Source organism: Nerophis lumbriciformis, linkage group LG01 (genome assembly GCF_033978685.3).
Source record: "Nerophis lumbriciformis linkage group LG01, RoL_Nlum_v2.1, whole genome shotgun sequence".
Taxonomy (NCBI): domain Eukaryota; kingdom Metazoa; phylum Chordata; class Actinopteri; order Syngnathiformes; family Syngnathidae; genus Nerophis; species Nerophis lumbriciformis.
In genome coordinates, this window is record NC_084548.2 from 9,440,001 (window position 1) to 9,454,452 (window position 14,452).

At 40.1% G+C, this 14,452-nt stretch overlaps 1 protein-coding gene across 1 annotated transcript in view; it reads left to right on the forward strand.

Annotated features, from left to right (window-relative positions):
- The window catches only part of bsna (bassoon presynaptic cytomatrix protein a), a 196,144-nt gene that overhangs the window by 21,149 nt on the left and 160,543 nt on the right, over positions 1-14,452 (forward strand). The window contains exon 3 of the mRNA XM_061974572.1: positions 10,250-10,877. Coding sequence (XP_061830556.1) covers positions 10,250-10,877 — 628 coding nt within the window. The remainder of the gene's footprint in view (positions 1-10,249; positions 10,878-14,452) is intronic.

The window sequence follows — 14,452 nt, forward strand, 5'->3', positions numbered from 1 at the left end:
ACCCTTTTTAGCGGTAAAATTCAAGCAACAGACCTACTTTTTTTTTTTTTTTTACAGTAAAATCTTGTTATAATGTTTCTTTTTTTTTTTTTTTACATTAACAATATTTTTTTTACATAAGCTGCAAAAAAATATTTAAATTTTACTTTAAAAACTAGTAGCTCAGTCACCAGAATTTTACAGTAAAAGATGTGGGTATTTTACAGCATGTAAACAAATTTAATAAATGGAATGGAAAGGAGAAACAATACCACTGTTTTAGTGGGGCGGCATGGCGAAGTGGGTAGAGCAACCGTGCCAGAAACCTGAGGGTTGCAGGTTCACTCCCCGCCTCTTACCATCCCAAAAAAAATCGCTGCCGTTGTGTCCTTGGGCGGGACACTTCACCCTTTGCCCCCGGTGCCACTCACACCGGTGAATTGAATGATGAATGATAGGTGGTGGTCGGAGGGGCCGTTGGCGCAAATTGCAGCCACGCTTCCGTCAGTCCACCCCAGGGCAGCTGTGGCTATGAAAGTAGCTTACCACCACCAGGTGTGAATGATTAATGGTTTCTACATGTAAAGCGACTTTGGGTACTTAGAAAAGCGCTATATAAATCCCAGTTTTTTTTTTTTTTTAGTGGTAAATCTTTTAATGTTTTTTTTTTTTAATGGTTTAGTGTCTTACTGTATATGGGAAAAAAAAAACAGTACCAAAGTTGATTTCACGGTAAAAAACTCAACCGTAAAACCTTTTGTCAATTTTACAGTCTACAATTTGATTGAAAATGTGTCAAGTGCAGCGGATATTTAAGTACAGTATTTATCTTTATTTTAACAAAAAATATTTTTGGAATACGTAATATTTTGATTTTGATGTGAAGCCCCCGCTACCTCCTACCCGAGTAGTCGTGTTTTTCTATCATTTTGTGCATATTCAGTCAAGATAAATGGTCAGATCCTTGAGTGATATCATCTTCCCTGTGAAATCAATTGTGGAAAAGGTTTTCCATGTTTGCCAGTGTGTTATAGAAGGATGTATAACGCACAAAAAAAGACAGGGCGTCGACATCAAGCGTGGCGTGGCATGGCAAGCGCCGTCCATTCCCCAAGCACAGCTTCTCTCTCACATTGCTGCATTGCACTGAGATCATTTTCACACCTGCCTCTATTTGTCACGGCTTTCATTGGAGGGACCGAGCCGGTCCACTCAGTCAGCCTGTCTGGCTCCTTCCTCTCTCCGTGCCAGAGTAGCTCTGTCTTTGTTTGGGTTGTAAATCATCAGGCTGCAGTCAAATGTGCAAATGTTTTGCCAGGTGATGTGATTGCCGGGTGGATGAATGGTGCCGGAGATTTTTGCGATGTGTGCCGCATAACATTTGAAATGGGATATCATTATTCTGTGGCAAAGGAAAAAAAATTTAGATGTCCGATAATGGCTTTTTTGCCGATATCCGATATTCCGATATTGTCCAACTCTTAATTACCGATTCCGATATCAACCGATATCGATATATACAGTCGTGGAATTAACACATTATTATGCCTAATTTTGTTGTGATGCCCCGCTGGATGCATTAAACAATGTAACAAGGTTTTCCAAAATAAATCAACTCAAGTTATGGATAAAAATGCCAACATGGCACTGCCATATTTATTATTAAAGTCAAAAAGTGCATTTTTTTTTTAACATGCCTCAAAACAGCAGCTTGGAATTTGGAACATGCTCTTCCTGAGACAGCATGAGGAGGTTAAGATGGGCAGGGTTGGGAGCGGGCGGGGTTTCGGGGTAGGGTGTATATTGTAGCGTCCCTAAAGAGTTAGTGCTGCAAGGGGTTCTGGGTATTTGTTCTGTTGTGTTTATGTTGTGTTACGGTGCGGATGTTCTCCCGAAATGCGTTTGTCGTTCTTGTTTGGTGTGGCGCATACTTGTAACAGTGTTAAAGTTGTTTATACAGCCACCCTCAGTGTGACCTGTATGGCGGTTGACCAAGTATGCATTGCATTCACTTGTGTGTGTGAAAAGCCGCAGATATTATGTGATTGGGCCGGCACGCAAAGGCAGTGCCTTTAAGGTTTATTGGCGCTCTGTACTTCTCCCTACGTCCGTGTACCACTCCGTACAGCGGCGTTTTAAAAAGTCATAAATTTTACTTTTTGAAACAGATACCGATAATTTTGAAACCGATACCGATAATTTCCGATATCACATTTTAAAGCATTTATCGGCCGACAATATCGGACACCCCTAAAAAAATGGAACTTTTCTGTGTATGTTTAAAGTGTTGTTAGTAAACATTCTGTTATACGTTCTTTCCAGTGTGTATTTTGCATTGAGAGTAGTAATTCGATTGCCAAATCACATTTGAGTGTTCCCGCCAGGTATGTGTGGCTTTTCAGCGGTAAGCACGTCATAAAGAACAAAAGGATGTTTAACTTTCTATGGTGGTTACTAGAGATGTCCAATAATATCGGCCAGCGGCCGATAAATGCGTTAAAATGTAATATCGGAAATTATCGGTATCGGTTTTTTTAAATTATCGGTATCGGTCCTTTTTTTTTAATTTTTTTATTTATTAAATCAACATAAAAAACACAAGATACACTTACAATTAGTGCACCAACCCAAAAAACTTCCCTCCCAAAGGGTTTGTTGCTTACTGTTATTAATATTCTGGTTCCTACATTATATATCAATATATATCAATACAGTCTGCAAGGGATACAGTCCGTAAGCACACATGATTGTGCGTGCTGCTGGTCCACTAATAGTACTAACCTTTAACAGTTAATTTGACTCATTTTCATTAATTACTATTTTCAATGTAACTGTTTTTATATTGTTTTACTTTCTTTTTATTCATTATCTTATCTTATTTTATTTTATTTTTTTAAAGTACCTTATCTTCACCATACCTGGTTGTCCAAATTAGGCATAATAATGTGTTAATTCCATGACTGCATATATCGGTTGATATCAGTATCGGTAATTAAAGAGTTGGACAATTTCGGAATATCGGATATTGGCAAAAAGCCATTATCGGACATCCCTAGTGGTTACGTGGTATTAGTATAGTACCGCGATACTAATTAATCATATTCTGTACTATACTGCTTCTAAAAAGTACCGGTCCCCCAACGCCCCGACCTCCCCCGTCGTCGTCACGTCGCGTCATTGCTGGTTTACGATGGGAATCCGGATGTTGTGTGTCAGTGTATTAACGTGTCGGCTGGAATAAACACACGCTGAGAAATAGCTCCGTGCCTGCCTACTTTATGGGTTATAGATAAACCTATCAGTGACGTGCGGTGAGGTTGATGGCTGGTGAGGCACTGACTTCATCACAGTCAGATTTACAAACATATGAACCCTAAAGAGTATCTTATTCACCATTTGATTGGCAGCAGTTAACGGGTTATGTTTAAAAGCTCATACCAGCATTCTTCCCTGCTTGGCACTCAGCATCAAGGGTTGGAATTGGGGGTTAAATCACCAAAAATGATTCCCGGGCGCGGCGCCGCTGCTGCCCACTGCTCCCCTCACCTCCCAGGGGGTGATCAAGGGGATGGGTCAAATGCAGAGGACAAATTTAATTACACCTAGTGTGTGTGTGACAATCATTGGTACTTTAACTTAACTTTAACTTTACAAATACAAACTGTAGCACACAAAAAAGCACATTTAATAAAAAAAAACGTTATTATGGTCTTACCTTTACTTATAAATTAAGTCCATGCGCCGCTGTTGTGCCGGATTAATGCAGCCCCTGACGGGAGTGTTATATCAACTAAAGCCCTCACTTAAACTTTCCACGTGCAAGATTGAATCTATTTAAAAAAGTGTAACCGAGGGTTTATAAATGTCGCCTATACTGTATGAAACTACAAAATAACAAACACGGAGGCTCCAGTTTACACGAGGACCACTTTATTTACCTTCTTTCAAAAACCTCCGCTCCACTGTGTCATCACTTCCGCTCTTAGCGCCTTCAAAATAAGAGCTCAAGGCATATACTGTATAACAGCGCATAACAGGAACTTAACATCACAAAGAGGAAAGCCCATAAAAATAGGTTACAAAAGTTATTTAATAAGAAGCCAAAAAGTGCAAAAACAATAATGTTCATGTTGGAGGAGTTGTGAATTAGGTACACTTGCAGTCTGCAGGTGTACCTAATGTTGTGGCCCTGCAGTCATTCACAACTCCTCCAACACGAACATTATTGTTTTTGCACTTTTTGGCTTCTTATGAAATAACTTTTTTAAATAGATTCTATCTTGCACGTGGAAAGTTTAAGTGTGGTCTTTAGTTGATATAACACTCCCGTGTTTTTTCAATGACGGGGGTGCAGGAGGCGAGCCTCAGCCAGTGCGTCTTTTGCAGCCGTTTTATGATCACTCAGCACAAGAAATACGTTACACACATACAGTTGTTGACAAAATACACTGTACATTATATACCTCAGCTAACTAAACTATGGAAATGTATAATATAGTTCATATAGCAATACGGTCTCACTGCACAGCAGGCCAGCAGTTAGCCGAGTCCGCAATCCATGGCGAGGCACAACTGAGTGACGTGCCTCAACTGGCTGCTGTTCACTGCACCGTCTCTTCTCAGTATTTGAACGGCAAATGTGAAAATTCAGCGATTTTAAATAAAAATAATCTAAAACTGGTGAAGTTAAATGGAAAATAACGTTATAGTATAATCACTGGATATATATAACAATTTAATAAAAAAAATTGCTTCTTTTTACATTTTTTTTCTTTCCTATAGTGACTGCACGTCACTGAAACCTATGGATAACGGAGACATATATAATAGTCTCCTTTTCAGGTGAGAGAGGACGCTAAAGGCAGTGCCTTTAAGGCACGCCCCCAATATTGTTGTCCGGGTGGAAATCGGGAGAAATTCGGGAGAATGGTTGTCCCGGGAGATTTTCGGGAGGGGCACTGAAATTCGTGAGTCTCCCGGGAAAATCGGGAGGGTTGGCAAGTATGTGTGTCTATAGCCACATATTTCCCTCCAGATGAAGCGCAGGCGCCACCTTTTCCTGTCGAGGGGCGCTGGATTTGATTAGCATCACACACCTCCCCCGAGTGACTGACTCTCTTCACCAGGGTTTGCCAAGTGTGAGCGTATTTTTCTGCCTGCAGAAATTTGCCTGAATGCTCATTGTACACGACTGCGTGAGTCACTGCCACGCTCGCAGTTAGTACTCATGAATATGTCAGCCATGAGATGTAAGCCTTTTCAATATATTTGGCCTTTGCACACCATGATGCAAAGGCATGGCTGTGGATTAGATCAGTGTTTTTCAACCTTTTTTGAGCCAAGGCACATTTTTTGCGTTGAAAAAGTGCGGAGGCACACCACCAGCAGAAATCATTAAAAAAACGAAACTCAAGTTGACAGTAAAAAGTCGTTGTCGCAATTGTTGGATATGACTTTAAAGCATAACCAAGCATGCATCACTATAGCTCTTGTCTCAAAGTAGGTGTACTGTCACCACCTGTCACATCACGCCCTGACTTATTTGGAGTTTTTTGCCGTTTTCCTTTGTGTAGTGTTTTAGTTCTTGTTTTGCGCTCCTATTTTGGTGGCTTTTTCTCTTTTTCTGGTATTTTCTTGTAGCAGTTTCATGTCTTCCTTTGAGCGATATTTCTCGCATCTACTTTGTTTTAGCAATCAAGAATATTTCAGTTGTTGTTATTAGAAATAGAAATAAATGCGTTAAAATGTAATATCGGAAATTATCGGTATCGTTTTTTTAATTATCAGTATCGTTTTTATTTTTATTTTTTATTTTTTATTTTTATTTTTTTATTAAATTAACATAAAAAACACAAGATACACTTACAATTAGTGCACCAACCCAAAAAACCTCCCTCCCCCATTTACACTCATTCACACAAAAGGGTTCCTACATTATATATCAATATATATCAATACAGTCTGCAAGGGATACAGTCCGTAAGCACACATGATTATGCGTGCTGCTGGTCCACTAATAGTACTAACCTTTATTTAACAGTTAATTTTACTAATTTTCATTAATTACTAGTTTCTATGTAACTGTTTTACTTTCTTTTTTATTCCAGAAAATGTTTTTAATTTATTTATTTATCTTATTTTATTGTATTCATTTTTTTTTAAAGTACCTTATCTTCACCATACCTGGTTGTCCAAATTAGGCATAATAATGTGTTGATTCCACGACCGTATATATCGGTTGATATCGGTATCGGTAATTAAAGAGTTGGACAATATCGGAATATCAGATATTGGCAAAAAGCAATTATCGGACATCCCTAGTTGTTATCCATCTTTGTGGGGACATTGTTGATTTGTCATGTCATGTTCGGATGTACATTGTGGACGCCGTCTTTGCGCCACAGTAAGTCTTTGCTGTCGTCCAGCATTCTGTTTTTGTTTACTTTGTAGCCAGTTTAGTTTTAGTTTTGTTCTGCATAACCTTCCTTAAGCTTCAATGCATTTTCTTAGGAGCACTCACCTTTTGTTTATTTTTGGTTTAAGCATTAGACACATTCTTACCTGCACAATGTTTCTGACATCTACAAAGCATTTAGCTACCTGTTGCCACCTACTGATATGGAAGAGTATTACACAGTTACTCTGCTGAGCTCTAGACAGCACCGCCACATAAATTGCAGACATAATTACTGGTTTGCAAAAAATATTTTTAGCCTAAATAGGTGAAATTAGATAATCTCCCACGGCACACCAGACTGTATCTGGTTGAAAAACACTGGATTAGATGGTATAAAAAACCGTGCCACTGACATGTAAGACCAGCGTAAGATTTACATCACAGGCCAAAATTCATGGATTATTTCCTCCCGGGCTGTGCGGCCGGTGTAAAAATCAGCTGATGCAGCAGAGTGAGATGGAAAAGATCAATTGAAGGGCTGCAGCAGCCCAGCGAAAGCAGATAAGCATCTCACTCATTTCCGTTTTTTCTCTCGCTTTTAATACGCGACAAAACACAGACAAAGCTGGTAGCGTGCACTCTGACCTTATAGCCGCCTACTCCATCACCAATAAAGGCATATTTTGTTGTTATTGAACGGCTCTTCTTAGGCTGTACTATTCACCACAGTGCTTCTACCTTCATTGTACCTCCCTTCCATCATCAGCTCCTGTGGCAATTTAAGCCTCTTATTTAGTTTTCTTCCACCACTCTGCCGGATGAATCAGTGGAGCTTTCAGCTTCTTCTCGTTGAGTCACCCCATCATCATCATCATCACACGACACACATGACGACTGCCTGCACACAAACTGTGCTTCACAGCTGCGATGATGCCGTGCACGCGTGACCGTCGCTTCTCTGTTATGTTATGTTGGCGACGGAAAGGATTTTCTCTATAAATCAACATTTCCCATTTGTTCTGTACACACACCATCAAAACGGACGATTCCCGTTTTGATAAATGACATCTCATCTCGTTTTCCATATTTCAAACGGCACCTCACCTTTCACATTTCAGTCGAACCCAAGTGCACAGCAAGGAATCATAACAATGACTATTGTGATTGGAGCTGGCAGTCACGTTCAAGCACACTTTATGATGAGAAAATCTGGTAATATGTTTCATATAGCGGAATAAATCACAACTACTCTGTTTTACGTGTTGTCCAGTGAAAAGTGATAATCATTATCTTATTTGCAATACCACAGCTTTTGATAACGACAGTGAGTTCAGCTCTCCCACACCTCACAAGCATAGCTAGATAATAGACAATAATACTAGCAACGAAAATTGTATTATATATATAATACAATTTTCGTATATATATATATATATATATATATATTAGGGGTGTGGGAAAAAAATCGATTATTTTTTAAATTATTATTATTTTCTATTTTTTTATTTTTTTATTTTTTTAAATTAATCAATCCAACAAAACAATACACTGCAATACCGTAACAATGCAATCCAATTCCAAAACCAAACCCGACCCAGCAACACTGAGAACTGCAATAAACAGAGCAATTGAGAGGAGACACAAACACGACACAGAACAAACCAAAAGTAGTGAAACAAAAATGAATATTATCAACAACAGTATCAATATTAGTAACAATTTCAACATAGCAGTGATTAAAAATCCCTCATTGACATTATCATTAGACATTTATAAAAAATAAAAATAAATGAACAATAGTGTCACAGTGGCTTACACTTGCATCGCATCTCATAAGCTTGACAACACACTGTGTCCAATATTTTCACAAAGATAAAATAAGTCATATTTTTGGTTCATTTAATAGTTAAAACAAATGTACATTATTGCAATCAGTTGATAAAACATTGTCCTTTACAATTATAAAAGCTTTTTACAAAAATCTACTACTCTGCTTGCATGTCAGCAGACTGGGGTAGATCCTGCTGAAATCCTATGTATTGAATGAATATCGTTTTGAATCCGGAAAAAAATCGTTTTTGAATCGAGAATCGTGTTGAATTGAAAAAAAAAAAATCGATTTTGAATCAAATCGTGACCCCAAGAATCGATATTGAATCAAATCGCGGGACACCCAAAGATTCGCAGCCCTAATATATATATATATATATATATATATATATATATATATATATATATATATATATATATATATATATATATTACAGAGGCTATTTCATCCATACAAGCCTGTTTCGCAGGTTTCCCTGCTCTTCAGGGGATTTTTTTAGAGCAGGGAAACCTACGAAACAGGCTTGTAGGGATGAAATAGCCTCTGTGTTTTTTCCTGACATAACGTATATTCCGCTCTACCCCGGTATTGAGCACTGTATAATGGATATATATATATACATATATATACACACACACACACACACACACATATATATATATATATATATATATATATATATATATATATATATATATATACAGTACAGGCCAAAGGTTTGGACACAACTTCTCATACACAACACAACTGATGGTCCCAACCCCATTGATAAAGCAAGAAATTCCACTAATCAACCCTGATGAGGCACACCTGTGAAGTGAAAACCTTTTCAGGTGACTACCTCTTGAAGTTCATCGAGAGAATGCCAAGAGTGTGCAAAGCAGTAATTAGAGCAAAGGGTGGCTTTTTTGAAGAAACTAGAATATAAAACATGTTTTCAGTTATTTCACCTTGTTTTGTTAAGTACATAACTCCACATGTGATCATTCATAGTTTTGATGCCTTCAGTGACAATCTACAATGTAAATAGTCATGAAAATAAAGAAAACGCATTGAATGAGGAGAAGGTGTGTCCAAACTTTTGGCCTGTACTGTATATATATATATATATATATATATATATATATATATATATATATATATATATATATATATATATATACATGAAAGAGGTGTTAGTGCTAGATGTGATATGGATGATAGAGATATATAATAATGCTAGCAATAAAAATGTGATTAAATGTATTTTGATTGGAAGTTTTTTCTATACATTTATATATAATTAAAGACAATTTTTAGACATGTATTATTCAATTTAATTTCAATTCATTTTTTTTTAAAGTATTTGCAAACATTTTTTACAAAGCCTCTTTAAGGTCTATGTGAGTCACATGAAACATTAGTGTGTGTTTTATGCTGGACTTTGTGGTTGTTTTGAGCTCCTTTCTCAGCTTTCATCAGCAGCCCGTACTAATTATTTTTAATGCTGTGTGTGTCCGTCTGCTTGTAAGGAGATAATGGGACTGACTAAGAAACATTGACGATTCTTAATTGCTTACTCGTCCAATACGTTGGTAAGTGAATCACTTTACCTCAGAGAGTTACAGAAATTTGACTACTTGGGATTTTTGACTACTTGGGATTTTTTTTTACGCTCCTTTTCATGTAGTTGACAAGAAAAATAAGTCATCAAATTTCTGGCCAGGTCGTAATGACGGACTTGGTTTGCTTTTCATTTGCTTTACATGTGTCTATAATCCTTTAATTTCTGCTGAAAGTTCTGGGGATAGGTTGATTGGCAACACTAAATTGGCCCTAGTGTGTGAATGTTGTCTGTCTATCTGTGTTGGCCCTGTGATGAGGTGGCGACTTGTCCAGGGTGTACTCCGCCTTCCGCCCGAATGCAGCTGAGATAGGCTCCAGCGACCCACCGCCACCCCAAAAGGGACAAGCGGTAGAAAATGGATGGATGGAAGTTCTAACCATGCAACTTTTGTGTGTTACTGATTATTTTCTCTTTCCCATTTGTTCTTCTCTCCCAGGGCTCCAATGGGTCAGATGGTTAGCCCCAAGCTTGGCATGCAGCAAGGAGGGATGGCAACCATCGGAGGCATGGGTGGCGGGATGGGCGGAAACATGGGAGGCGGAATCGGAGGCGGAATGGGAGGTGGCATGGGAGTAGGAATGGGAGGCGGAGGAGGAATGGCCACAGGGGGAGGAATAGGCTCTCGAAGCGGCGAGCCCTATCGTCTGGCCGCCCATGACACACCGACCTCCCCCCGCCACATGCAGTCAAGTCAGGTCTCCGGCACGGGACAGAGCTCTGGCCATGGGATGAGTCATGGACTGCCCGGATCCAACATGGGAACCCATACTGGGCTGAGTCCCGGGCAACACGCCTCCCGTCGAAACCTCCAAGTCGACTTCAACAGTTCAGGCGGCGCCAGAACAGGCCGCTCCCCCTCTGTGTCGCCGGACCGCGGAATGACGCCCACCTCTCCGTACTCGGTGCCACAAATCGCGCCCATGCCAAGGAGCAAACTGTGTCCGGTGTGCACCAGCACGGAGCTCTCCAACCCACCAGCTGTGCCCAACTACAACATCTGCACCCAGTGTAAGGCCACCGTGTGCAACCAGTGTGGGTTCAACCCTAACCCACACCTCACCGAGGTACGTAGCGCTTCTGTCTGTCTTGTCTTTTAGTCACTCTAATGGTTGTTTAGTAAAATCTTGTCCAAACTATTTTAAATAACTGCAACATAACATACATAAGTAACAAACAGCATAATAACAACATAGCTGTAAACCTGGCTTCACCTAAGGAAGGCACACATGACATACACAACGCCTAACCAGGCATTTTTTTTCTCTCAAGGAATTCGGAAATAAAATCATGTCTTCATGAGATCAACACTGTACTGAAGCCCAGAACACTCTTCGCATTTCCCCAGTTTTAGTTTAGAGATAAGGAAAGATTGGCCCGGCCCACTAGGATCCCTCTTTATGTTTGTGAACTTTATAGTCTATACATTTAGAGTGATGTGATAATCAAACACTCTAGAAGTCGGCGTTTTCAGTAATGCGGACGCTGTATCGATCCGTTGTGGTGAAGAAGGAGCTGAGCCGGAAGGCAAAGCTCTCAATTTACCGGTCGATCTACGTTCCCATCCTCACCTATGGTCATGAGCTTTGGGTTATGACCGAAAGGACAAGATCACGGGTACAAGCGGCCGAAATGAGTTTCCTCCGCCGGGTGGCGGGGCTCTCCCTTAGAGATAGGGTGAGAAGCTCTGCCATCCGGGGGGAGCTCAAAGTAAAGCCGCTGCTCCTCCACATCGAGAGGAGCCAGATGAGGTGGTTCGGGCATCTGGTCAGGATGCCAACCGAACGCCTCCCTCGGGAGGTGTTTAGGGCATGTCCAACCGGTAGGAGGCCACGGGGAAGACCCAGGACACGTTGGGAAGACTATGTCTCCCGGCTGGCCTGGGAACGCCTCGGGATCCCCCGGGAAGAGCTGGACGAAGTGGCTGGGGAGAGGAAAGTCTAGGCTGCTGCCCCCGCGACCCGACCTCGGATAAGCGGAAGAAGATGGATGGATGGACATTTAGAGTGATGTGATAATCAAACACTCTAGAAGTCTAGAATGAAAGAGTATATAAGAGAATTGACAGAGTGTGTGTACCTTCAGTGCTGAACGATGAGCAGAGGCAGAGTTTGGAGTGTTTTCTTTAGCTCGCGTTTATGTACTCACTGTGTCCAGCTGCCTGAAAGCGGGTGACTCCACTGTAGAAATAGCCTGCATGTCTTCTAGCACATACGCTGCAATGTCTCTATCGATGTTGTCCTGGCTAGCAGTGCCCCCGTTAAAATCCAGCCGCTGTTGGAGGTGGAGGTGAAGTGTGTCTCTCTTTACTAGCTTCGTCGAAGCATGTTGCTTTTGTAGCTGTTTCAGCAGATTTTAATTGCTGTTTTGGGCAGTCGATAGGATCTTTGATCCAATACACAACTTACATTTAACTAAAATGTTATTTTCTTTGTGCTCGACAAAAGAAAAGTAGTGAGAATATCTCCATGTTAAGAAACTCGACTTCTGGCTCCGCCATGATGTAAACACAGACACGCCCCCCCCCCCCCCCCCCCCCATCACCCCCACCCACACAAAGCGCGCCTCTTCTTTTCCTTGTGACACAGAAGGACGACACCGCAGTGCTCCAATAAAACACACTCAGATCTTCTGTTTCTAGCCGATGTAGTAACGCATTATGTAGTAACGGTAACTGAGTTACTGAATATGAAAAAAATAACGCGTTAGACTACTAGTTAGCACCGAAAAACGCTTTACTTTGTAACCCGTTAGTCCCAACACTGCTTATCAGTTTGGTGTATGACACAATAATATGTTTCTCATCCTTGTTGATTGAATGCATCCCACGAAAGGGGTGAGTGTGACAGTTGATTGGCAGATACACGCAACAGCAGTTACTGCAACCTCACGTAACATTTTGGACGAGTGGCGCTCCAGTTCCATGTTGTAGGTGGAGCATGTTGCGGGGTCAATATTCTAACATTGCATTCTCCATTGTTAGCGTAATAAAGTGACACGTCTTCTGCTCAGGTAATGTAATAAGTGCTACTTCCTGCCATGTCTTTGTAATCAGTTAGCATTTAGCAGATTAGGCCAGGACAGTGACGGCAATTAAGAGGATCAGCGCGAGAGATTATGCTTGTTTTAATCAGGTTGTCATGCATTTTATTAGTGGGATGTTGTTTGATTGTTTTGACCCTGGAATTAGTAGCAAAAGGTGCAATAGGCAATGGAATGAAACGTGTATTTATTTGTTATGGTTAACAAATTCGTTTTTTTTTGTTTTCGAGTTGACGTCAGCCATCATTACGGAGCGTTTCATGAGATCAAATGTGGTTTAGAAATGTTTTAACGGGAAACACTTTTCCTCTCTAACGAGGATAAGTGGCATCCCAGAATGAACCACATGAACCCATTCCCATCATTGTGTCAGTTTATCACTTTAAATGGATAAAAAGCGGGTGTTGCGGCGCGTTTGAATATGGATGAGGGATTTTGAAACACCCACACACGAGAGATTCATTTGCATCTAATTTTTTAAGAGGTTTTCAGTCCTTGGAAATGAAGACACCTGAGAAATGTGACAAGAACAAATGCATGTGGCAGCATGTACAGTCTTGTATATACATTTTTATTTTTATTTTTAGCTAAGTACCGTGTGACTTGTTGAAGGGTGGACTAGCAAAGTAAGATTTTCATTGTATGGCAAACTGTCTGTTTAACTGTGCATATGACAATAGACAATCTTGAATCTATATAAGTGAATCATGAGTAAAGTCAGGTTATTGTTACTTAGACACAGTGTTGGGTTGGTTACTGAAAACCAGTAACTAGTTACTTTATTTCAAAAGTAGCTCAGTTACTAACTCAGTTACTTACACCAAAAAGTAATGCGTTACTGTGAGAAGTAACTATTTAGTTACTTTTTCTTCTTGTCTTTTTAAAAGCTCCCATTAATGCCCGTTTAGCCTTCATTTCAGTACTGTTATTGCACTGGAGAATAATACAATGTGTTGATCAACTTGACATGCATTTGCATCTCTGAACTCTGCTAAGCCATGTGGTCTACATACAACACACAAAGACAAAGATATGTTTCAAAGGGCCAATCTATTTCAGGCCAGAACAAATTGACAAAACTATTTTAAATAGCTGCAACATAACATACATAAGTAACAAACAGCATAATAACAACATAGCTGTAACCCCCCAAGGAAGGCACACACTACATATACAAAGCCTAACCAGGCATTTTTTTTCTCTCAAAGAATTCGGAAATAAAATCATGTCTTCAGGAGATCAACAGTGTACTGAAGCCCAGAACACTCTACGCATTTCCCCAGTTTTAGTTTAGAGACAAGAAAAGATTGGCCTGGCCTACTAGGATCCCTCTTTATGTTTGTGAACTTTATAGTCTATACTAATGGTTCTTAAAGGGGAACATTATCACCAGACCTATGTAAGCGTCAATATACACCTTGATGTTGCAGAAAAAAGACCATATGTTTTTTTAACCGATTTTCGAACTCTAAATGGGTGAATTTTGGCGAATTAAACGCCTTTCTAATATTCGCTCTCGGAGCGATGACGTCACAATGTGACGTCACATCGGGAAGCAATCCGCCATCTTCTCAAACACCGAGTCGAATCAGCTCTGTTA